A 27,461-nucleotide genomic window follows, 5' to 3' on the forward strand; every position below is an offset into this window, starting at 1 on the left:
CCCCCTTTTAGAAACCTTATAATGCCTTAGAATTCCCTTAGAATCCATCCCAATTCCATATATACCCCTTTATATAGGTTTAAAAAGAAGTCGAAACGGAATAGGAAACAAATTTCGCAAAATCTGCGTAAAACCTTCGATGACATCGAACTAGACATTGAACTAGCTTCGATGTCATCAAAAAATGACCAAAGTATGTCTTGGGGGTTATGGGATTCCGAAAAATTTGATGGCATCGAGTTTGCTTCGATGTCATCGAGCGCAGGTAGACAGATTTAAGACATCTGTCAGCAACATTCTCAAGGCTAGATTGGATGCTATGACGAGGAGGACTTCATGACAACCAGACCTTGATCAAATATAAAGAATGGTGCCAAGATTGACAATCCAACATCCAAGGTAACTGAATCCACTTCTGCAAAAGAAGTGGAAGTCGAAGCTTTGAATTTGGAGGATAGTTAAGAAGTGTAAGAAGAGATGATGTGTATTCAAACACAAGTCACCAATCACATGTGTAGGCGTTCACCATTAATTGCCATTAAAGCTAAAAAAGATGTACTTGTAGGAGAATAATGCCTTCGATTTTAACCAAGGACTGTTTGATGCAACTAATCAACCACACAAGCAGTTGATCATAGATCTGACAAATCCGGATGTTCAGACTGTGATGATTGATGATATGAACCAAATCAATGGTATGATTTATTAGTTTTTTGTTGGTTTTAGGGCTGAATTAAGTATTTAATAAGGTTCTTAGTGGGCCACCCTTAGGGTATCATATGATTTTAGAATGACACAAAAGTGTCATATCTCATAACCTATCGAGTTTGCTTTCAAATAAGCTTAAGATCATAAAATTTTGATGGTGTTTGGATGAGTTATGACCAATTTACGTAAGTCCCATGTAGTGCATTCAAGAGCATCTTGGTCATTTTATTTTTGTTAGTTCTTTTTAAAGCCTATGTAATGCTATGCTTTGACATGTTAAAGAGGGTAAATTAGAAATGATATATATATTCAATTTGGAAGAAGATTTGAGAGGGGTTTTGGTGATTGCTAACACTTGGCTAGCGGATTGTTAGGATTCTCCCTACAATCTTGTTTTTTTTTTTTTTTTTTTCATTTGATCCACTTGCACCCCCTTTGGGATTGCATTAGTCAATAACCAACTACATACTAATCCTAACTCAACCCAACCTGGCGACAAAACACGACCCAAACATGCTAATACAGTTGGACATCGAGCCAAGCACTAAGATACGCATAACGATATCAGTTCTTTGACAAGGTTGCTCCAAAGTAATCAAGTGAAGTAGAATAATGACAAAATCATGTTCTTAGATCTTAAAAATGGTATAATTGCCCACCTGCAAACCTCTCTTTCGAGACCAACATGTGAGAGAATCAAATTTTGCGATTTATGGACATTTAACTCTGAAAAAGAATGGATATCTTGTGAAATCTTCATTCCAGTCACCGAATCAAACACCAATCACCTCCGATGGCATTCTGCATAGGCATGCTGAGGCCCTAAAAGCAATGGTAGGAGCAACATTCTATAGACCTGATGAACGGTTGGCATACTCTTGAACCAATGCTGCGAAGAGCGACTGGCGTTCAAGTAAACGGGTTGGTGAGTCGAATTCCTTAGCCAGTCCTACAATGCACATGGGAAAAAAAAATCAAAGATATTATCTCTCTGTACATGACTAGAAATGCAAGGATAAAAAAGATATCTGCTATTAATCATTTAAAACAACCAAACCACGTGGTATGAATGGATATGAGAAGGATTTTCAAGCAATTGAAAGGGCATTTACATAATTTGGGGGAGGCTCCGTCCGCTAAAATGAGGTTTGCTACAATACCTACCATGGCTAAATTCATCGGATCTAGGATCATGTTAGCTGATCCAAACCATTGATATGACAATACACAATCAATGGTCGTTGGCTCGAAAATCTTCAAGATGGAAAGACCATAAACTTTTGATAAATGGTCCACAGAACAGCGGTTAAGGAGCCAGTCCATGTTCAAAGGAAAATAGTTAAATGATCGTAGGAGCTGAAATATTCCAATTTGAGAGTCCTCTTGGGCATCCCCCATCCAAAGTAAGGAACATCATATAAACGGTTCAGATCATTCAAACATGACACCAGATCCAACAGCTATAGTTCCCAAATATTCCGGGGCTACATTCCTAAACTTCTCCCAGGCCTGATTTTGCACCAGGGGATGTTCATGACAGGCCACACCTATTGAACAATAATCTGACACGTGTGGCACATTGGCACATGTGCCAAGAGTGTCTAACGGGTCCCATTTGCATGTCTTCGGCGGACGACATCATATTAAACATTTCTTAAATCTTCATTGACAGTGAATGGCATATTAAAGCCCGTGCTTTTTGTTACCAGAGACTGCCTACTCCGAGGCAACTGGATTGAGTCCTGATGAATTACTGGGTTTCTAACCTGAGTAGCCGTTTTTTCTTCTTTTGAATAATAAACCAAGGCTAGGATTCCAATGCATCCTCCAATGTGCCAAATCCAAAAGATCCAGACCATTCATCAGGTGGACCCCATTTTGTTTACAAAAAAAATAAAATAATAAAGATGGTCTGGTAATCAGGTGGGCACATGTGTACTAAAAACTGGAAGTTTGAAGAAGAAAGAAAGGACCAAAGGTCCACATGTGACCTACTCGATTACCAGATCAGCTTGCTTTTGGGTCACCCGACATAACTGGTGTGACACAACTGATGAATGGCCTTTAGCATGGTTTTCTAAACCAGTTTCCTTTTTTCCATTAAATTTATGGTTTGTTTTAAACTTTTCGGGTGTGTTTGATTGCACCAAATATCATGTATTTCATGGTGTTTCACAATTAATCAATCTATCTTGATGAAACCAAACACACCCTTCATTTTCATTTCATATATTATTGTTGTTGTTGTTGTTTTGCATCGCTGAAAGAAGCATTAGCACATACCTGCATCTATAACCAAAACTCTGTCACAGTCCATGACTGTGGGTATTCTGTGAGCAATGCTGATAATCGTACATTCCGAGAAGTCTTCCCGGATGATCTTTTGAATAACATTGTCGGTTTGTGAGTCTACTGAAGCAGTTGCCTCGTCCATGAACAAAATCCGGCTATGCTTCAACATCACCCGTCCCAAACAAAGGAGCTGTCTTTGTCCCATGCTCCAATTATCACCACTATCAACCACTGCAAAAATGCCAAACATGAGCTAAGAAAATTCGCGACAGAGGAAAAAAAAGTGCAACTGGTTTCATCAGAAAATCACTTCAATTATCAAAAATCTTTGGATGCGTTTTTTTTTTTTTTTTTTTTTAAATTATTGTTTAACTTAAAAAAGAGTTTCTAATTTTGCTAGACTGATTAGAAGTAAAACAAACTGAGAAATGCTTTCCAGGTAATGAATTAATGAGGACCCATGGGGTTGTAATCCAGATGTGTGGATCATGGCTTGGTGATCCAGGTTGCTGATCTGATGGGCCCCATTGTGGACCGGAGGATGTTCAAACAATTCTCCATGATTGGAAGATCATAATTCGTAAACTTTTGATAAGTGGAACAAACAAATGGTTAAAAGTATAAAATGCAATGGTTGGTGAAAACGGCCTAGGATCTTTCAATATGAGAGCGTTTCGATGCATGGTCCATCCTTGGCAGAGCTTCAGCACATCAATGCTCTGTACCACCAAAACATGGTGCCCCACTCGTAAAAAGTAAGGTCTCAAGGACACTATACAATGTTTTGTAGGTTTATCAGGAACTTAGCACTTCATTGTGACTTTATCGTGTGTGGATTTGGAATTATTAGTAGATACATATAAACTCCAAACCCATCACACTTGTAGGCTACCAAGAGAATTTTGATATAATTTAAATAAATAAATAAATAAATAATAAAAAAGAGAATTTTGAGATACATTAAAAGTACTCAAAATCATGGTATATTTTGTGCACCTGTTAGCTGTTACCAATTCAGAACTTGACAGATACACAGACAATAATTAGGCAGGAGATGTTGAGAAGAGGAAAAGTACTTTCAGATTTGGGTTTCATCTTGGTTCAGGTGTGTTCCCATGGTCATCAAAGAAAGAAAAAGGTAGTTGTATTCTTGACCGCAGAAGCATAGTACATTGCAACTACCACTAGTGCATGTAGGTGGTTTGGCTAATAAGGATACTTAGTGAACCGAATCATTTGCAGGAGCATCTACGAAGATCATGGCATTAACGAAGAATCCAATCTTTCATGGTAGAAGCAAACACATTGATATCAAGTATAACTATATACATGATCTCGTGAAAGAAAAGGAGATAGAGCTCAAATTTTGCAGATCCAAAGATCAGACGGCGGATATTTTAAAAAAGGCATTGAAGGGAGAAGATTTGTCCAAGTTGAAGATTGTGAAGGGAATAAGAGAAAATCAAGGTTAGAGGACACTGTTAGAAGTCAAATAAACTTGATTTCCAAGTCTTAGTACAACTAAGATTACAAGTAATTGTTATTTTGCTTTTTTAGAAAGTTTCTATTTTAAGTTTGATTCCAAATTGGCTTTCTATTTTTTTTTTTAAAGTGTGAGTGGTGTTGCTTTAGAGAGAGAGAGAGAGAGAGAGAGAGAGAGAGAGAGAGCAATAAAGTATTTTATTTTTCGACTCTTGTAGAAGGCTAGTTCTCTTAGAACTAGATGTATGGCTCGTTGATTCAAGTTGCCGTAACAATTGTAGAGGTGGGGTTTTCAAAGCCTACAAGACGCACAATTGGACTCTTTGTTCATAAGAAAATCAAATTATTATTTGCACAGGTGAATGATCACATATGCTGAAATATATGGTACCATTAGATGCAGTTTGTGCGGCCCACCATGATGTTTAAGTTCCATCCAACCCATCCATTAGATGTGAGGCCTATATCCCAAAATCCAACCTGATCCATGACCCAGGTGGGCCATGCCAAAGGGAACAATGAGGGACATTAGGAGGGTGACACCCACCATAGATACTTTAAGATGGAATGTGGGGCCCACCTTCTTGTGTATATGCCATCCAACCCATTTATCTGGTGCACTCCACCAAGAAGGGACACACTAAAAATCAATTCATATAGGTTTTATACATCATGGTACATTGCTTCCTATGGTGTCCCACTGAGTTTTGGATCAGGATGGTGTACCATGTGCATGGTTTGGAGCCCACAAATCATGGACAGGCCCCACAACTCAAAGGTTGAACATATGTAATTAGTCACCTATTTATGGTAAGTTTGGATATTCCTGGTTCACATAACTGACATGATTCACCAGTGCCAAAATACAAGTGAGATGTATGGAAAGCTCCACACGTCTCACTTGTGGTTCAAGGCATAAAAATGGAATCTGGCTTAAAAAGGATTCCATTTTTTCTTGAGCAATCATGGGAATTTCATTAGAAAGGGAGGAACAAGGATTCCATGTTCGGCGCCACAAACGCGAATTGCACCTTCTTGGCTCAGGATCCTTGCAAATGGTATTTGGCACTACGTCCCAAGGCTACCTTAATCGAAACGGTGCAATGTATTTCTGTCCCCCTCAGACTCCCATGATTTTTCCCTACTTGAAAGAAAGAAAGTGTAATACCTAACGAATCGAGTTTCTCAGGCTTTCCGGCTACCACATCTTTTAGCTGGCACCGTTCAAGGCTCTGCAAAAAAAAACAGAAAAGAAAAAGCAACCGCAAATGATTTCATTGAATGTGGCATTTCTGTACAAAAAGAGAATTCCTCTTCATTCTAAAACTAGCTTACTCCACACAAGCTAACAAGGCATGTCATGTTATTGTTGTTTGTAAATGGAGTTGCAAGTATGTTCAGTTGATGACAAACACGTCAAACTATATTGTGTAACAATTAGGTTGACGAGCATTTGGATGTAGAATTGAACTGGATTGAAATGACATATTTGATAAAGTGGACATATCCAAGTTGTATTTAAAAATAAAATAAAATTAGAATGCACACTGAGGGTATGGGCTCTAAACTGGGTATGATACTTTATAGTTGTATTGCAAAGAATCAAAATCTTGATTGAAGGCTAAGTCCTCATTATTATTCATGAATGGTAGAAAATGTCATTTTTGTCAATGTTCGCAATTCAATTTACTTGTGCATCCAAAGCAAGCCTTAATCTATTTCTTCCTAGTTTATCTATCTAGCTGTCTATCTATCTATATATTGATAATTATTTCTTCCTATTCAAAATGTGTTTCTCATGAAATGCTTCCATGTGCACACATGCAAATGGACCCAAGTAATAGAAAGTTGAATGAAATATTTTGTTAGTTTTCTCAATGCAGCCACAATAACTACCTTTAGGCAATGTTTGGAAACGATGTATTCCACACCAAACAATGGAAAGGAAACATTACGCTTTTACATAATTTGGATTCTTGGCACAAGAAACTAGATCAATATTACTTCTTAAAAAAAGTTCAGAGTATTGTAAGAGGAATATGGGATATTTGCTATCCAAACAAGAACTCATAATTGGAATCTATGTTTTAATAGTTCTCACGGAAATTATTATTGGATAGATCAATCTTTTTTCCTTTCTCTTCCCATAGGAAGTCAATTCCTTATTAGACATCAACTACACGTTTATTAAAAAGAACATATATAAATATTTCCTTTTATTTCAATACCTTCCATATCTCGTCATCTGAATACCGACCGATAGGGTCGATGTTGCTTCGAACAGTCCCTTCGAAAAGAACAGGTTCTTGAGGAATGATCCCGAAGCGTGACCTGAGATTGTGGAGGCCCAACTTGCAAATGTCGACTCCATCGATGATTATTTTCCCTCCAGAAGGCTCAACCACCCTAAAGAAAGCTTGTATCAAAGTTGATTTCCCACTCCCTGTTCGACCAACAACTCCAACCTTCTCTCCTCCTTGAATGCTAAGAGTAATGCCCTTGAGAACTAGAGGAGTGTTTGGTCGATATCTAAGCTGCATGATTAATCCACATCACTTCATTTTAGCATGACTATAGAAAATGTGCCAGGTGAGGATCCTTTATATACTTCTCATAAACTTTTTTATGTATGGTCTTTCTAGCATGACATAATGGGATGGACGGGTGGATTGTAGGGTGGGACATGGCCTATAACTTGATCCACATGATCTTCTCCATTGTTTCCGTGGGGTAGTGGGAACTGATGGGAGGAAATCATAGGTTCTGAAATCAAGTCCATGGTCCCAAAACTTTGTAGGTCAGACTTAATCTACAATGCAATTTGTGGGGCCCAACACAATGTGTGCTTTATGTCCAATCTGTCCATCAAGTGTGGCCCATCATTTTCTCCTGGGCGCAAAAAAAAAAAAAAAGAAAAAAGAAAAAAAGAAGCCTGATGACCCTAAACTCAGGTTGACCACCTCAAATTTTTTGTTTTTTGTTTTTAAAACAAGACTACATCAACTACATAGTTTTGCCATCCGCTCAAACTGAAAGGGAAATTCTATATGATAGCTATAAGACCAGCCATGCTTTATCAGACAGAATATTGGGCAGTTAAGGAACAACACATTCATAGGATGAATGTAGCTGAAATGAGGATGTTGAGAGAGATAAGTGGTAGAACGAGGAAGGATATAGAATTAGAAATGAATGCATTCGAGGGAACTTAGGAGTGGCACCAATAGGTAGCAAGATAAAGGAAAATAGACTTAGATGGTTTGGTCATGTGCAACGGAGACCAAGAACTGTGCTGATTAGAAGCACTGACTTGGCATGGGTTAAAATCTCTAAAATGGCAAGGGGAAAGCCCAATATGACATAGGTGGAGGTAGTAAGAAAAGACATGATGACCTATGGTCCAACTGAAGTTATGGCCCTTGATAGAGTGGAATGGCAGAATAAAATTCATGTAGCAGACCCCAATTAATTGGGATAAGGCTTAGATGATGACGATGACATGACAATTCAATCTAATCCATTCAAAAAGATGCACGGGTCCCAGCACGATGAATGAACACCCCAAAAGTCGGGCCATTCCAAAACTCACATGGGCCACACAATTTGATTTTAGAGGTTTCAGATATGATTTTACACTGGTCCACTTGAATTTGGATCTACCTGCTTTTTAGGCACCTAGGAGAACCTGAGGATCAAACATGATTGGCAGATTGGATGTCATGTACACATCACAATGGGCCTCACATTGGCTTTGTAGTGGATCCAGCCTCTTTTTAAATATCTAGAGAAAAGGGAAAGTCTAGAATTTAAAAGATCAGATTATATACCTGCAAGGCTTTGAGATCGACACCGCCCTTGGTGGGCCAATTTGGAGGAGGAAGAGAGTCTTTGATCTCCCATGCTGCTTCAGAGGGTATGTTTGTGAACTGCTTCATTCGCTCAACTGAAACCATCCGATTCTCCACAAAGCAACTAATCCATATTGCAAAAAACAACGCACTGTTGAGAGAGAGTCCGTAGGAGAGAGACAATCCAACGTATTCTGCAATATTCAAAATTCGAAGTCAGTTCCTGCAAAATGGAAATATCAAGATTTTAAAAAGAACTGAAAAGCCCACTGCCTTTTCTGCCCTCAGTCCATGGGTGCTATCCTAAAATTAGATTGGCCCACTCATCTGGTGAGGGACAAATTGACTTCAAATGTAAAGCATTGGCTATAAATTTTCTAAGCACCCATTTCTTTGTACATCTGGTCCAATTGAAATTCCCTGTGGGAACACACTATGAACACCCCCACTACCACAGACATGTGAGACGTTGGTCATTTATGGTAAGGGCCACCATATGGGTTGAGGATCATCCAAATGCTGCCATGATTGCCCCACCATGGATGGTCAGAAACTGGACCTCGGGAGTAATTGATAAAAACCATACTCTTAATTGCTTTCATGCATGGACATGAATCAAAGCATCAATAGATAAGGAACATGGTTTTGAATTTTCATGTAAATACCAGGCTTGACTATGCTGCTCGGCAACAAGACCATGAACAAAGCGGAGATGCAGAGGATGAAGCTCCCAATTAGCTCCAGACGGAAACCCAACCACTCGTTGGATCCATTGTTGTGGAAATCCATACGTAGATTTGCATCAACCTTTTCTATATTCTCTTGACAAAACCTTGCCTGCTTCTTGAAGCACCGGATCGTCATGACTCCAGATACACTCTCCGAGAAATGATGAATAACAGGTGCTTTTGTGATTGAATCAAGACGAGTCAGTTCACGCGAGGATGCAAGATAATATCCCTGCAGTAAAACACAGACATTGTTAAAGATGGACCTCTTTCACTGGTTGCACATTTCTCTTAGAGGGTTGTTTCATTTTATAACATCTACACTAAAGATTCAATGTATGAGCATGGACCACCACCTTCTTAAGGAATGGACCTGCTTGGGTGGGTTCCCACATCCTTAGCAGGTGGCCGGCCCCACTCATCACCATTGTCTGATTGTGATCAGATCCATGAGTAGAATAAGCAATAAAACTCAATCATGATTGACGGCATACGTACCCAGTACCAGAAATTCAACCAAGCTAGTGGAATTATGAGTATAATTGTTGGCCAAGCAACCTGACACGTGATGGCGATAATGCTAAGCACTGTGATGTACATCGAAACTGTAAGACCCACAAAGAATGGGAGGAAGATATCAATGTTAGTTTGGTCTGTTGATGCCTGAAACAGGAGTAGAATCGAAACATCCTTTGATCAGTACAGAGACATTTGTTTATAACAGTAGCCTCAGTAATGTAGTGCTTCAAAACAAAATAAATAAATAAAAATAAAAATTGAATTTTGCTAGTCCCACATGTACCACCAGTCTACATGCATGCCTAAATGCAGGCAGGTGTGCCGCTTTGTGCCATGCGCAAGCTGCTCATCAGAAAGAGGCCCCACCATGAAAATGACCGGGCCTAAAAGTCACTCTTGTTCACAAATGGGGCAGTCCTCACATGCAGGTTGAATATGGACAATGGGCTAACCGATCGTTCTTTCATAGACATGGGACCCAGCTGATGAACAGAACATCCTATTCTTTTATTACCATCTTAATCATTGCTTATTCAAATGATTGCTTGATATTCTGCACTACACTTGAAATTTGAATACCACAATATGTATGTTTTGGGCCTCTTTCTGCCCCATTCAGTTGATTTAGAGAAAAACCTTGATAATCTGGCAGAGTGTGAGGATGATATGCAGGCACTTAGAAATTATGCAGATATTGCACCCATGTCATACAATTCAAATTAAACCATCTACATTATGGTTTCCAGTTTTTAGATGGATCATGAATCAAACATCACACTTATTTGATTTATCTGAGTATCAGATTGGTAGACATTGATTGGACGGTTAAAAATGAAAAATATCCAGTGGTCTTATTTCAAGGTGACACTGGGCTCCACAATTTAACCGGTTTAATTTGAGTTAATGTATGCCGCGTGTACAATGTTTTGTTGCCTGCATATCGAGCATCATACTTTGCCTGATTCTCATATAACTCCCATTGATATGATGGCTCAGATTGAAATAGTAAACTATCTCATGCGCTAATTGGGATCGGGGAAATGAGAACGTGAATTTGAAAAATTCATGTACTCATCAAATTCATGGATTTGCATTGGACTAGGATTTGGAAAAATTCAAAGTCCATAGTTTGGGAATCAAATCCATCGATTTGGGGAGCATATATTGCAAGGGAACAACTTCCATTGCTTTTGAGAGAGTCACACATTTTGTGGATTGGCTTAGTTTTTGGTTCTTTTGGGGATTTGGATTTGCACCAAAACCCATGGGTTTGTGGGGGAGTGTATTTGGGAAATCCAAGGATTTGGCAAATCATGAATGGAAAACAAACAGGAGAGATCTGAATCTGTAGATTTCCCAAATCCCCCAACCAAGCAGACGGCCATTAGAAAGCCTTATATAATAACCAACTGAAATTGAGAGTAATTTTTTTTCCCTCCTATATCATGAAGAGGGAGAGTGATCTTACCCGACTCAGAATCCTTCCAGAAGGCGTTGTATCGAAAAATGACATGGGAGCATGCAAGAGGCTGTTAAGAATCTGCTTGAAAAATTTCTGAGCTGTTTGGAGCCCCATAACTGCGAGGAGAAAGGCCCTGATTGTCACCAACACAATCGAAACTGCTGCAATGATACAATATACACGAATGAACAAGACTGGCTTAAATGAGGCCGCGTCTGACGTCTCGAATGCCAGCCAATAGTCACTCGCCAAGAGGGCCAACTGCCATACTAGAGAAATTCCCAACACCATCAGCACACCCCACCACCCATAAGCCTCTGTGATGTACTGCTTGTAAACGAGCCAGCTGACATTGCCGGTCTCTCTCTGCTCATCCTCTATGAGCTTGGACGTCCCCTTTTCGGTCCTGGGCGAGTCTACGGACCCATTTTCCCCATTGGATTGGCCTTGATTCATAGCCGGCTTAAATGCATTTGGTTGTTGCTGATTGTCAGTGGACATAGTGTTGCCCTTCTCTACCAGCTCCATGGAAGTGTCATGGGCGGCGACGAGCACTTCAAAATCCGTGCCAGATCCTAGCATCTCGTCATACTTTCCTGATTGTACAATCATCCCATCTCGCATCACCTGATTTTTTAACAGCACAAAGTACGAAAAAAAAAAAGATCACAAAGCAAGAAAAATCATCTAAATGCCTGTGAATGGTTCAAGTTGTAAGTGATTGTTTGTGTTTGGATAGCCCGTAAATTGTTTTAGTCCTGTAAATGGAGAGCCAATCTTTCCATTTATAGCCGTTAGGCTGTAAATGGAGAGCCTGTAAATGAAATCTGAACTTTTTGCCTAAATGAAATAGGGGTAAATGCTGTAAATCATTTACAGGCAAAAAAGGTCATCCAAACAGTGTGAATGATCTACGTATAAATCATTTACAACTTGGCCCATTTACAGGCATCCAAATGACCCGTAAGTGTCAGAGGATGGATACATATTTATAGTACAGTTGCAATACAATTATAGACAGGTGGATTTTGGTATGTGATTACCTTTTACAATTATTGCTTAATACATGTATACTAGTTATTCTCAACGTAATACAACCAAGTATCCACATTGTAGCCTTAATTTACAGTAAGCTTCCAACTGAAATATGTGTTTGGATGCACTATCAAATTGCATTGCATTAACTAGTCTAATGGAAGTGTGTATGATCAGATTGTGATTTCCTTAGAATTCATATGGAGGGTCTCATCAACAAATTTCAGTTATGTTAGTTTCAAGTCAGACATGAAAGGTATATAATTCCAATTTGAGGAGACTTCCTTATCATGAATACTAGGAAACGTTACTAATCTAGTTATTTATTCATTAAAGTGAATTATCGCAACTCAATCAGCTGGTGAATTCAAATGCAAACTGGGCCTGTTTGGAACATGGGATTAAATGTTATGGAGTTGCATTACGTGGAGTTAACACCAATTATCGCACAATGATTATATGTCTGGAAATACCATGGCATTTTGACCATTCCATCTCATGTTTGGGATCAAAACACTATATTAAGTGAAACCTGCATTTGATGGACCATGGAATTGTAATCAACGGACCTGACTTCACAATTGATGCTGGTCACTTGTATGCATATGCCACTCGATTGTCATGTGTAAAGGGTGCATATGAATGGACAGTGTGGATAAAAATACACATCAGCGTGGGGCCCATAGGTGTAGTGAGTTTTGAAATCCCACTGTTTCTTCTACTGGGGCCGGATAATATGATGCCCGGATTAATCCAATCCTTCATGTCGTTTCCAAATGCTGGATGTAGTTTACATTGGACCAAATGCTATTCCATACCACCTAATCCCATGTTCATAAAAGGGCCTTAGGATCACGACTTATTTGCAATGCTGCAGAAAAAAGAAGATTTGTTGCAATGCAGCTTCTCTATGTTTTACTCTAGGAATTTAGTATGAGACCCATGTGATCATCATCGCAAACAACAGGAAATTTTGACATTAACTGACTATTTTTCCCATGTGCTTTTCTAGAGCCCAAGTAAATCACATTCATCCTTAATGAAAGTTGGAAAAGCAATATCTGTCATCCTCACCTCAGGATGATGAGACATAAGCTCTAATAATCTTTACGGCTCAATCACAAACCTTATATTGAAAGAGAAATGATCACCTATAGGTGCACTGTCACAGCATTGGTGGTGCATTTTCAGCCCGCCGGGCCGCCCCCCCCCCCCCCCCCCAGTCATCCACTGGTTGGACGGTAAATTAGTGGTCGAATCAGCATATTTCTAAACAAATAATTTTGATTATTTGTGCATTTAGTGTTAGTTTTTGACAAGTTAAAATGATGGCATCTCCAGTAGAATCATGTTTGATGGGAGTGAGTTATTCTACAAATTCCAAGATGCAGAAACATCACACTCACCAGTATGAGATCGGCATTGTGTAGGAAGTCTACTTGATGGGTCACCAGCAAAATGGTCTTATCTTTGAGAGCTCCCCTTACACATTCCTGCAACAAATTACTCAAAATGCTAAGTTGAATAAACCAAAGATGGAAAGGCATTTTATTTGGCATGCTTTGAAGCATTTCAGATATGTTGTGTACATCTGTGCATTTGTCTCAGGACCCTGAAATTCTGCAGTAAAAATGGCAATCAGTGTTAGGCCATGATTGCGATAAAACATCAAAGGTTGTTTGGATTTGGGCAAAGTTGTGTCCTGACGAATAGTCATGGACAACAATACATGTCCATGTTTTGTCAATCCTCTTGTGCATGAAACCAATGTGCTTTTAGACAAGTAGTCATGGACCGTAACCCCTTAGACCATGGATCGAGTGTCTTTGGTGAAGAGGTAGAAGTGGACCTACTTGTCAATGACACTATAGTTTTGGTGCACATGAGGATCATATTTATCTAAGCACATGCTTGATGTGTTTATATGTGCCAACATCAATCTTCAAGCACTAAAAATGTGGCAGATATGTCAAACGTTCACATGCACATGTGTAAGTGTGCTATCAACAAATCTTTAAATTCCCCACATGTGAAACAATCTATTTGTTCATGATCCAGGGTGATTGACAAACAAGAGATAAAAGAACTAGTCCACAACAACATTTCCATGACTAGCTAGCATTGACAGCATGCCATGATGGCTAGTCATGACACAACTTTGCCTGAATCCAAACAGGCCCTAGGGGGCGCATTTGAATGCACTATTTATTCATTGTGGACTAACTTATTCAACCTGTTCACACAGCAATGGGTTTATGATCATGATCAAACAGTGGTCATTTCGACTTGCATAGAAGTTCAGTGTGGTCCAACTCTAACTGGACCAAAATGGTACTACTGCTACAATACCAACCATAATAATCATGTGATCAATGGCCACAGAATCATTTACAAATCAAAATAAACAGCAGCAATATGTTGTATTTAGATATATTATCTAGGGGTGGCAATGGGCCTGACCTGCCTCTTAGGTGGGTTGGACCAAGCTAAATGGGTAGTGGGTTGGGCTTGGGTTAGAAATGTGCTAATTTAAAGTAAATGGGCCAATAGTGGTCTGGATCCTACCCGACCTGACCCACCAACATAGCTTAACCATGGTCTGCGTTGGATCTCAAGCTTGGGGGTTGAAAGTTGCGCAGGTCGGGTCGGGTTAGGTCAGGTTGGTGCTCAACCCTAGCCTAACCCAAGGTTCTTGTACCTCAACTCTAATGTAACATCCTGGAAATCGGAGGTTGTGCATACACTCGACTCCTGAGTTTCCGAGTATCACTTATAACCGATTTTTCTTATTAAAATACGATTAATCAGGCTTAAATACGCAGCCTGGAATTTTCTGGAACATGAAGCATAACCACACATGTCTACTGAAATGAAAGAGATCAAGTATATATATACAGGTCCAAAAATATACATGGGTCGCACCAGACGTGTCCAACAAAATCACAAAAGAATAGTATGTCCAAAAGAATAAAGCTGAGTTGACTACTCAGCGATCTAATGTCCAATCTACTCAGTCGATGAAGACCCGCTCATCAACTGGAAGTAGGAGAACTCGTCCTCCTCCTCGAGGCTCGCATCGTGGGGCTCCTCATACTTTGCATCACCTGCATCTACGGGCGAGTCTGGTTGGTGTTTTAAAACATCATTCCAGAGTGGGAGTGATTGATCAACTCAGTGGGTGCTATTAATCTTAAGTTGTAACAGACATCAATTACATTATGAACTTAATGAAAAATAATCATTCATAAATACCTAACTAATCCTATTAATGCATATGTATGATAGATGATATGATGTATGCCCTCGCTACAATACTCTCTCGAGTGACTCCATCTAACGATCGCGTATGACCAACACTCCCTTAGAGCGACTTCAACTGCCGAGTCGCCAACCAAGTTAGTGCGATACAATGATAATATTAGCCAAGTTCTTAGTTAAATCCATTCATCCAGTAGGTTAGGAAAACTGATACATCTCATATATCAATGCCCTCAACTAGTTGCAATGTCAAGGCCCCTCAACGCGCGAGGCTAGGGGTACCACGATCCTTGATCCCGTCGGGTTCCCCATCCCCGACTTCAAGCACATGGGGAGTGCTAAGAACTGAGATTGCTCGCGGTCACTACGGAGAGACTGGTCACCCCAGCGTAGGCCGACAGCTCGGACACAGTGTCCCATTTCACCATACCCGGCTCACGAGTCGGTGGATCGACTTCAATTTGGTTATCGATGGGCTACAACGGTTGTAGGGTGTTACAGGTTCCATACATAAGTGAGCAGACAGGGTTAACGAATAAGGTAGGTCAATAAGTGGGTTAGGCCGTACGGGTTCAGGCAAATATGTGACAGATGACATCGAGTACGAGCGACCCATGTAGTTTAACTACTGTTGCCCACACGCACCCGCCCAAATCCATGGGTTTAGCCTTAGGATAACCCTATCAACGGGGCCACCTTTACTCTCCTCATTTTCCTAACCAACCCAAGGGTTAAGGGTAATTTCATAACATGCCATAATTGGGGTTATCATTCGATACAAGTAGAAGCATACGCTCATATCCTCTAACATAGAATCTCGAATTTCTCTACCAAGCAAAGTTAATTATGATGTGAATTAAGGGTGCAAATGTGTGGTGTGGGTTAGTGAGGAAGCTAAGCACTTCCCACACTTCATGGAATCAATTAGCACAAGAATTAAGGAATTGTACATGTTATAAAGCAATACTTATGAGAAAAACAATAAGACATGAACATGTAATCAACCAATGTAATAATTCATGTGAGAGGTAAGAACAACATCATGTGAGTACTAAACAAAACATACCATTTCGTGCAATTTCAAGCCAAACATACAATTCATATATTTTCTCTAGAATTTTCAAATACGTCATTAGGCTCATAGTATAGTTGGTGCTAGGCCACTTAAGGATAATAGTCCGCACCTATGGATCGTTGAAGACTTGGAAAACGACCTAAGAGCGTGGATTTTGGGTCGATCGGCCGGAATCCCTAAAGCAAGCACTTGCATGTTAGAACTCCATGCCAATCCCTTCTTAACACAAGGGTTTTTAAGAAAGGAATGAGAGATTTACCTACCCAATCGGCGGAGAGGGTTCTTCCCGGTTGTGGATGATGGATTGGTTAAGGAAGAGGTGAGGAGTTGCAAGAATCGGTCTTCTTTGGGCTCCACTAGAGCTATGGCCCACCTTCCCTCTTCTTCACTCTCCCTTCCTCTCTTCTTCCTTTCTTCTTTCTCCTCTTTCTCTTCTCCCTTTTTCCCCTTTCCTTCTAGGGCAAATTCGTATAGGGAGAGGGGTGCCCCAAAGAAGCCCCTTTTATAATGCCAGATTTAGTGCAAATGGCCCCAAGTGTTGGATTTTTACTATACTAACCCTATGGGAGGATTTTTCTATCCTCTAGGGCCCACTATGGGGTGTACAAGTTAATGTACACCGTAGGATAATTAGCCCTAATGATGATCTACTTATGTATATGATAGGCCCGCGATTTGGATGCGCCGATCGACAGATATGATTAGAAATCTGTTCAATGGTCACCGATAGTCGATCGGGGCTGTGACTATACGGATATGAGTAGGGAAATATCATTACTCCACGAGTAAAGTTTGGTCATAAACCGACGGTCTGAAATCCTCAACTTTGCATAAGAGTGGACGACCCAATTCACTTAAGTTCTAGTTCCTTTCTTTAGGGTATATGTCACGCCCCAAACTCGGAAACTGGGCTCACAAAATTCTCGATCGCCGAATCCGGCGCTGACAGCCTCCGTAGAACCCCATTCTCGGACCCCGGCACCCATTCACTAGGTTCCGACCCTGGGATACTACAAGGAGGGTTTCAAATCATTAGTCTGATTCATAATGAGCATAACAAAAGCATAACCCACAAACAATAACCACAAGAACACCACCACAAAATCCACTATGATAAAAAACTTTTGAGTACAATACGGCAGAAAGGGAAAATACAATGTAATAAAAGAAACAAAACTCCAGAAGCTCGGCTGCACGCTCCAACTACAGCGAGACTATGGCTGCGACTGCGTCCTGGCGTCACCTGCACGCATCAATCGTGCATAAGCTTATGGAAAGCTTAGAGGGTGGTGTAAGTGTGTGCGCAATATAAACGTGCTCAAAATGCAAGGTCAGAGTGATGCGGAATCATGGTGATGAGCACATGAATGCAATCAGCCGTACCAAGGCTATGCGGTACAAGATATGAATGCTATCGGCCATAATACGGCCATGCGATGCGAGATGCAACTCAAGCATGACAATCCTCATCATGTATCAGTACAGTTCTCATTCTGGATAATCACCGGGGTTCAATACACTCCAAATGGCACTGTCGCTCTCCTAGCCGCACAGTCCAAGTGAGCGTAAGAAACCTCACTATCCGCCTGGCCAATAGTCTGCCTATACCTATCCGACACGTCGATAGCGGATCCATTCATGAGCTGGTCAAACTCAGCCTAGTATTACACCCTACCCTCGAGTGAGTAAGGCCACACCCCTTTCCAACCGACCACGACACAGTGGGAGACGCGGCCTCCTGGTATTCAGCCCTCGTGAGCTCATATATCCACTCGATCTCGACATTGGAGTCATCCTCTGGTACCATCAGGTTTAGAAATTTTCACCCAGGGACATCTATGACGCCCGTATGCTAGAACCAAACATTTTCGGTATCCAATCCATCCACCCACGATGTGTCTGTGGAAGCTATGGCCCTGATGTCACTAGGGCATATAGTAACTACAATCACACAATGCAAGTGCATGAGTCACACTACCAGTCATACAATAGTCCTGCGTAACCCATGCGCTCATACTGGGCAACTCCGCCTATCAGCCCATAAACAGTCTGCTCGAAGGCATATGTTATGATCAATCACTCCTCATACCAGTCATACATATGATGCGTATGATGATAAATCATGGATCTATACTAAACATACATATAGGGATGGGCTCTGCGTATCACAGAAATGGGCCTAGACGGCCTGCAGAGTATAAGTGTGGACCTATCAGTGGCCTTAAGGAGTGTGACAATGCGGACATTTAACCAACATTGTCCTTACAATGTGGACGTCAAACCAACATTGTTCCCAAGGCATAGCCCGCCATAAAGTACCATTACACAAAACATAGGAAATCACACATTGCAATGGACTAATATACATCTCATTGGGCCTCGACCCATAGTTCTCAGATACATCAAATGGGCGATCTCATATGGGCCTTATATAAATCAAGTGGGCCGCATTAGTGGGCCTTATGTACATTGCAATGGGTCATACTCCATGAGCCTTTGAAAACATCACAATGGGTCTCGTAACATGGCCCTTATATATATCAGAGTGGGCCTCGACAACGGGCCACCAATACGTCGAATGGGCCTAACCTCATGGGCCTTATATATATATCAAGGTGGGCCTCCCCAACGGCCAGAAATACATCAATATGGCTCCATCACATGGGCCTAGGGCCCACCATAATATTCATGTGAAATCCAACCTATTCATAAGGTCACTTGGACCTTGGGTAAGGCCCACTGCATTGTTCATTTGGAATCCAACTTATTCATAAGGTCACTTGGACCTTGGGTAAGGCCCACCAGGATGTTTATTTGCCATGCAACCAGTGGATAGGGTCACGTGGGCCTAGCCCACGGTAATATTTATTTGCCAGCCAACCTGTTGTAAGGTCACGTGGACCTGGGGGTCCACTGTAATGTGATTTGCAAATCCAGTCCACCCATCATATGTGTCCCACCTGGTTGACCATCCAGACCAAGTTTTCAACCGCATCCAAATTTCAGGTCGGCCCCACCAAATAATTTTATATGTTTTAGGCATTTATTCACATGATTTTTGGATGGTGTGGCCCACTTGAGATCAGTATACGGCCGATTTTTTTGGGGACAGACCATAATCAAAGGGGACCCATCAAATGCTCGGTGTTGATGATCGGAACTCATCACCGTGGGGGCCCACAGTTGGAGCCGTGAGGCCCCAATGACCGTCCGCTCGTCACTCAGCAGCAGCAGCGCTGCTGTTTTTTTTTTTTAAAAAAAAATTGTTATTATATATATATATATATTTTGTTTTGGGGCCCACCGAGATGTGATTCACAATCCAGCCCATTCATTGTGTGTGTCCCACAATTTTAAGGGTCCAAATCAAGTTTCGCTTGCATCCAAAACTCAGGTAGGCCCCACCAACAATTTATATGTTTTAGGCATGTCTTCACATGATTTTAGATGGTATGGTCCGCCTGAGTTCCGTTTACGGCTGATTTTTGAGATGGATGGGTGGTACGTGGGGGCCCACCGAATGCATGGCTTTGATGTCCGAAACACATCACGTGGGGCCCACGGCTGGGGCCGTGACCCAAGCCAGTCCGCCCGTCCGTGACCAGCGCAGGCAGCGCCTGCGTAGCGCTGACAGCAAGCAGCAGCTCTGCTGCTTCTTTTTTTTTTTTTTTTTTTGAATATCCGTTTTTCCACGGTTTCTCCCAGGCGGGGCCCGCTTCAGAAAGATCCACACCAGCCATCAGTCCCTGTGGCTCGGTACAAACCCGTAGAGTCCAATATTGGGCTGTTTCAAATGTACCGAAGCATCAGAGAGTAAATCAAAGGTAGAAAACTTGTTTCCCTGTGGTATGGCCCGCTAAGGAAGGTGATCAACTTCATTTTTCGGCTCAATGCCTAAAATGAGGTGAGGAACAAAATAGACGGCTTGGATTTTACATATACATCAAGGTGGGGTCTGCATGAGTGATCCACCACTTCTTTCTCTCTCTCTCTCCCTTTTTTTTTTATAAATCACACAGCGCCAACGTCCAGCGTCCCTGGACGCTGGACGACCTTCCTAATCACGTCACTGTGGTGGGCCCCACGTGGACGTGGCCCACCAAATATATATATATATATATCATATTATATATATAATACATATTATCTTATATATATTATATATATTATATAAAATATAACATATATATATATAAGTATATATATATACAAAAAAATGCATTGGGCCCATCCAAACAGTGGATGGTGTGGATCATCACCTGTAATAGAGTGGACCACACCGTCTGATGTAGACGGACGGGGTAGATGTAACACATTGGTGGGATCCACACCATTACAAAGAAAGAAAAGAAAGAGAGATAGAGAGAAAGATATACGGTGAGGTAGAGGAACCCCGCCACTATGGGCCCTCTAGATTAAATCACATACATCCAAATGGGTCCCACCAACAAGTGGGCCCTAAAATTTAAATAATGGAAAAATCACCCACCTTATCTTCCTTCTCCTTGCTCCCTTGGACTCCTTAGCTCCTTACCTTCACTTTTAATGGAGGTTGATGAAAGATGAATGGTTGAGATTGGAGATGAGAGGGTGGGCCACACTTGAAGTTGAGAGAGTGTGAAATTTCTCATGGAATTTGGAAAAATTGCTAGAGAATGAGAGGGAGAGATAGAAATAATGGATGGAGGGATGGGTGGAGTGATGGTTGTAAGAAAGGAGTGATGAGGGGTATGGTTTAGTTTGAAATTGGTGGAGAAGAGAGATGGTTGTGGTTGAAAATGAGAAAAAGAGGAATGGTGAGGTGGAAAGATGGTGGACTTTTGGAAAAAGAGGGAATGGGTGGAGTACTTTGAGGTATGGTTGCATTTATGGTTAATTAGTGGGACTAATTGTGTAAAGATTTCCTCGAAATCCGCAACGCGCGGTGTTTCTTCGGAATAAACGCTGATCGGCATCTTCTTACCTGGGTATCGGTTCGGTGCGCAAATCACGGCGTTGGAATCGCGGCGATGACGCGATCGCCAAGACATAAGTTTCAGATCGAGCCGACGTCGGTGTGCGGAACCTGGCTTCGGATCTCGCACAAATGTCGGATATGGTGCGAAAGTTGCCGGAATTTGACCGGAAGGACCGAGAAAGCCAACGAAATGGTACGGATTAGGACACGGGTCTTACAGTATATGCACTTCTCATACACTTGTCCTTCGGCTCAAGTTGAGCGGTTCTAGGCAGTACCCAGGTCTGACTCTCGTGATGAACGTCAAACCCAGTAAGATGGACATTATTCTATAGTTTTGGAACCAGTGACCCACCAACGAGCGGTCTAGAGGTCGTTCGGAGAATCGGGGCATTTCTAGAATGAATTTAGTAGTGAGATTTCTCGTGGGCAATGACTAGGGTTTGGATTAACTTGTTCATAGTGTGGCCTATTTATAACTAGTGAAAGTAAAGATTAGGTCATAATTACTCTGAACAGTCGGTTTTGGGTTAAAGAAGTAACGAGGTTGATTTGGTCTATTATTCAAGATCCGAGCGGATTCGTTGGCTTCCTACGGTTGATTAATCGGACTTGTGCGGTTCTTTACTGGTACCACCCCTGTATAAACTAGCATTGAGTGCTAATGGTCATTAAGTGAAATTATAAGTTAATTAATAGAAAAACTAGCATTGAGTGCTAATGGTCATTAAGTGAAAATCCAGGACGTTACAATCTACCCCTCTTAAAAATAATTTCGTCCCCATAATTGCCTAAGGGTAATAAATAAAGATATTATCATTTCGTTTGCCTAAGTTTTATTGATTTCGGGTTTATATGCATGGTAGGGTACATACTAACTATACTAGCCTTGCTTATTATATTCTACTCCCCTTAAAAGTTTTCACATTTGAGGTTTGAAAATAAATGTCAAACTGATGATTATCGTACTAAGTGTTTGATGATAAAGTTTACCTGAGGGTAGCACATTCTACTCTTTTTATGATTGGCCTAACCCGGAAAGACAGTTGTGGTAGGCTTTGTTCCCACACGTTGATCCTCTGCTTGACCAGGGCAGAAAGATCATTGTATCCCTTACTAGTCCTGGTAGATCCCGATCTTCTGCTCGGTCAAAGTAGTGAGTCTATTGGTATTCACCTAGGATTGAGAATTGGGTTAAGCCGCGAATGCTCCGCAGGTGTATACTTCCGTAATTCCGTAGTTCGATCAATCTAAATGTTTAAGAAAAAATCACACATCATTAAAAGGTTAAAATCTCCTATTTATAAGGTCATCCTTGAGTCTTGCTCCAAGAGAGTTCTCATTTTAATTCTTGTCTAATTTAGTAATTTAAATCTCTCATGGTGCCTATGGTCAAATGACTATCCTAGGAGGCTTCCTATGGCCTAAACATGTTTTGTGTATATTGTCATCTTGATCTTATGGGCGTGGGTTATAAGTGAATCACGTTTTGGTTTCGTTGATTTCAGAAAAAGGAAGAATCAAACGTTTTAAGATATCTCAAAGATTTGGAAGGTTGATGATGCTAAAAATGTTTTAGCGAAGTTTACATCGAATACGAACTTACAAGATCTTAAGTAATAAAATTCAATCCTTCTAAGGAGTTGTAATCCAACCATATTAGAAACTACTTGGAATATAAAAATATACTAAAAACAATTTAATTTAATTATACAGGACGATTCCTGGCTTGGCCTGCCTCCTTGTAAGCCGGTCTTTTCTTTCCCATGAGGGAGAAGATCACCAGGATGGAAAAGAAGGAGGTAATGGTTGCAAGGAAGGTCATCTTTCTTGGATAGAGGTGGATTGGATGTGAGGAAGGGATTTTGAGAAGGGGCTTGAGATTGAGTTTTAGGAAAGGGTTTGGGGAATGGCCCTTAGAAATGAGTTTTGAGAATGGTTTTGGGAATGACCCTTGGGAATGATGGAGTGAAATGAATAGAGAGAAAGGGATAGTGTGAAGGAAAGGAAGATGAGAGATTGAGATATGGGTTTTTGGGAGAGATGGAATGAAATAAGTTGAAGGTGGATGTTGTTGGATGGGTTTTTGAGAATGGGTTTGAGATCTGGAGAGGGAGAGGGTTTATCATTTGGATATGAGCAAGTTAGGTTCCTCATTATGAGATTTTTGAAAGGGTGGAAGTACTAATGAGTGGGGGTATCCATATCTTGGTCACAATTTTGGAATAATATTTGGGTTGAGGATGATCTCATTTCATGAGAGGAGGCACCCACATCATGTACTCATCATGAGAATTGTGGTTTGGAAACACTACAGGTTGTTGAAACTAAAGGCACCACAAGATAAGTAGCCTTGAGAATCTAATGAGCATCCTGAATGGGGTTGATGGGGATGTCTTTGAGCTTCGTTGGAAGCTATGGATATGGTTCACAATTTCACAAAGGTATGCTTCCCTTCTTGAATTCAAGGGAAATATTCTGGAATATGACGGGCTTCTTAGATGGAGTTGAGGTGGATGTTTATGAGTCTGACTAGAAGTATGACTCCTCCTCTCTATGAGTAGGAGGGTGGATACCTGTCTCAGCTTAGGTTAGTTAGTACCTTAATGTGAAGTGCCATAGAAAATGAAATATTGTCTATGACTAATTTTGAGAAAAGTCACATTTCCTCGCTTATATGTGCTTACTGTGTGTTAACTGTAACAAACATAGTATATGGAATGGAATTTTGATGACAATAGGAGTGGAAATGAGAAATTAGTTAAGATTGATGGACAACTATCCCATAGCGACTGTCTGATATGTTGGCCTATAATTTATGAAAACCAGATATTGAGAAGGATGTTGTTCATTGAATTTGAATTGGGTAGCTATAGTGGAGATTTGCATCTAGAGTTTTCACGTGATTGACTATAAGACCAGTTATGCTTTATAGATAGAATGTTAGGCAGTCAAGAAGCAATATATTCATAGGATGTGTAGCGGAAATGATGATGTTGAGGTGGACGTGTGGCAAGCTAAGGAAGGATAGATTTAGAAATGGATGCTTTATGTATAGTATGTTTGGCAATCAAGAAATAACATATTAGTAGAATGAGTGTAGCTAACTGTGGATGTGAAAGTAGATGAGTGGCAAGATGAGGTAGGGTATAATTCGAAATGAATGAATTTGTCAAACTTATGAGTAGCACCAACAAGTAGTAAGATGAGGGAAAGTCATCATGATTACCAGAAAAATTATTAAAATTCTAGAGGTGACAGTTGTCTAAATTAATGATTCATCATTAAGTTTAAAAATGTCTATATTTATTGTAACACTTCTTATACTTTTAGTATTTTAATTATTTAAAATTTTTTATAATGATTTATCATTAATTTTTAAGTCATCTCACAAAATTTCATATCATTTGGAGTTGTAAATAAATTATTAAATTTCTAGGAGCAACAGTTGTCCGAAATTAATAATTTTTGGACAGTTGACAGATCATCTTAATTTTAATTATATTATAATTTTTATTTTATTTTTTTCTTATTTTTATATAAAATTAAACTCATCAGGCTTCAATTGGGATTTTGAATTACCTAAATCGGAGTTATAACGAAGGAGATATGAATTTTTGAAGTTGACCCAAAATTGTAGAAATTTCTGGCGGGGTAACTCGGGCCGGGCGGGGGCGGGGTCACGCCGGGCCCATGGAGAGTCCACTTTAGAAGGCGGTTTCCCGGGCGCTAGTGAGGCCCCCCAGGGCATGCCATATATGAATTTGGGGTAGGAGAAGCCGATATACGCAATGAGCCTATCTAGTTCGTGAAATTCCTCCCAGTTAGTGGCTAAAACTCAGTTTTTCTTCAGTTTCACTATTTTCAATAAAGTTTCGTTCACCCCTAACTCTTTATTCTCAAATGGGTCGAATCTATCAAATTTGGCCTGATATTCGCTTATTTGGTCTAGGACAATGGTTTTGACTATCAAATCATTTAGTATCCGGCTCATTTCTATCAATATCCTAGGAAAATTAAAGGACAGAGTGAAGGTAGGTGAAGATTTTAAGGGGATAGGTTGGGGAGAGGAATTTGGACTTAGGCCAGTTTGGCCAGTGATATTAAGCTATACTAAATGGAATTACAATGCCAATCCCATCTTAAGATTGGGAATGACATGTCTGGAACGAGTGTGGGATGAGACTCAAATTCATTTCACAGGCTTTGCTAAATGAGTCTTGTGTTGGAAGGTGTAATGTGAGATTTTCAATTCCCAGGATGAAGAATTTCTAAGTGTAATTGGGAAGGAAGACCCGGGATTTACCATTAATTGAATACATTCCAACAGGGCATTATAGAACATGGGATGCACTCATCACAGGGACAATTCCTTACACCTGCATTTATCGTTACTCAAAAACTCATTTCACCCTAATCCCACCTATTTCAGTTGGCACAATAGGCCTTAGAAATTTGGTGGACTAAACTAGCTAAATTTCTTAGTTAATTGAATTGAATCTTGCCGTCAAGTTCCTAATTTCTTTCTCGGGAATGGGCCGTGGCACTGTAAGACTCTCGGATCTTCTTCTTTAGCGTTACTATTCCCTCTCTCGCTACCCATTCCTAACTCCTTGGAAGTCCTACCCTTCGTCTACATTTGTTGGTTCAGGGTCTGGGATGATCCTTAGCGTTCTAAGTCCCTGTTGCATTTTCTATTGTGTATCCTTTCAAGTCAGCGGACACGTTAGTGAGTTCATGACCCATGGCCCAATGGATTCCAAACTATTGCTTTGATACCATCTTGTAATGCCCTGGAAATTGGGGGTCATGCATACACTCGACTCCCGAGTTCCCGGGTATCACTTATAACTGATTTTTCTTATTACAATACGATTAATCAGGTTTAAATACGCAGCCTGAAATTTCCTGGAATATGAAACACAAGCACACATGTCTACTGAAATGAAAGAGATCAAGTATATATATATAAGTAAAAAAGTATACATGGGTCGCACCAGGCGTGCCCAACAAAGTTACAAAAGAATAGTATGTCTAAAAGAATAAAGCTAAGTCGACTACTCAGCGATCCAACGTCCCATGTACTGAGTCGATGAAGACCTGCTCATCAACTGGAAGTAGGAGAACTCGTCTTCCTCCTCGAGGCTCGCGTCGTCGGGCTCATCCTACTCTGCATCACCTGCATCTACGGGCGAGTCTAGTTGGTGTTTTAAAACATCGTCCCAGAGTGGGAGTGAGTGATCAACTCAGTGGGTGCTATTAATCTTAAGTTATAACAGATATCAATTACATTATGAACTTAACGAAAAGCAATAATTCATAAATACCTAACTAATCTTATTAATGCATATGTATGATAGATGATATGATGCATGCCCTCGCCATAACACTCCCTCGAGCGACTCCATCTAATGATCGCGTATGACCAACACTCCCTCAGAGCGACCTCGACTGCCCAGTCGCTAACCTACCTAGTGCAATGCAATGATAATGTTAGCCAAGTTCCTAGTTAATTCCATTCATCCAGCAGGTTAGGAAAACTGATACACCTCACGTATCAATGCCCTTAACTAGTTGCGATGTCAAGGCCCCTTAACGCATGAGACCAGGGCACCGCGATCCTTGATCCTGTCGGGTTTCCTATCCTCGACTTCAAACATATGGGGAGTGCTAAGAACTAGGATCGCTCGCGGTCACTACGGGGAGGCTCGTCACCCCAGCGTAGGCCGAGAGCTCGGACACAGTGTCCCATTCCACCATGCATGGCTCACGAGTCAGTAGATCGGCTTCAATTTGATTATCGATGGGCTACAACGGTTGTAGGATGTTCTAGGTTCCATACATAAGTGAGCAAACAGGGTTAACAAACAAGGTGGGTTAGTAAGTGGGCTAGATCGTACGGGTTCAGGCAAGCACATGACAGACGACATCGGGTACGAGTGACCCATGTAGTCTAACTACTGTTACCCACACGCACCCGCCCAAATCTATGGGTTTAGCCTCAGGATAACCCTACCAACAGAGCCACCTTCACTCTCCTCATTTTCCTGACCAATCCAAGGGTTGAGGGTAATTTCATAACATGTCACAATCGGGA

The 27,461-nt window shown here is 40.8% G+C and overlaps 1 protein-coding gene and 1 long non-coding RNA gene across 2 annotated transcripts in view; one reads left to right on the forward strand and one right to left on the reverse strand.

Annotated features, from left to right (window-relative positions):
• Window positions 1–1,240: 1,240 nt before the first annotated feature.
• Window positions 1,241–3,265, reverse strand: LOC131230312 (ABC transporter C family member 14-like). Its single transcript, XM_058226170.1, has 2 exons — window positions 2,992–3,265; window positions 1,241–1,657 (listed from the first exon to the last, which is right to left on the reverse strand). The coding sequence occupies exons 1-2, from the start codon at window positions 3,248–3,250 to the stop codon at window positions 1,557–1,559; spliced, it is 360 nt and encodes a 119-aa protein (XP_058082153.1). The 5' UTR covers window positions 3,251–3,265; the 3' UTR covers window positions 1,241–1,556.
• Window positions 3,266–5,500: 2,235 nt separating this feature from the next.
• LOC131230314 (uncharacterized) overlaps window positions 5,501–27,461 on the forward strand; it is a 52,706-nt gene continuing 30,745 nt past the window's right edge. The window contains exon 1 of the long non-coding RNA XR_009163978.1: window positions 5,501–5,897. This is a non-coding gene — a long non-coding RNA (uncharacterized LOC131230314). The remainder of the gene's footprint in view (window positions 5,898–27,461) is intronic.

This window comes from Magnolia sinica, chromosome 17 (assembly GCF_029962835.1).
Source record: "Magnolia sinica isolate HGM2019 chromosome 17, MsV1, whole genome shotgun sequence".
NCBI classification, from domain to species: domain Eukaryota; kingdom Viridiplantae; phylum Streptophyta; class Magnoliopsida; order Magnoliales; family Magnoliaceae; genus Magnolia; species Magnolia sinica.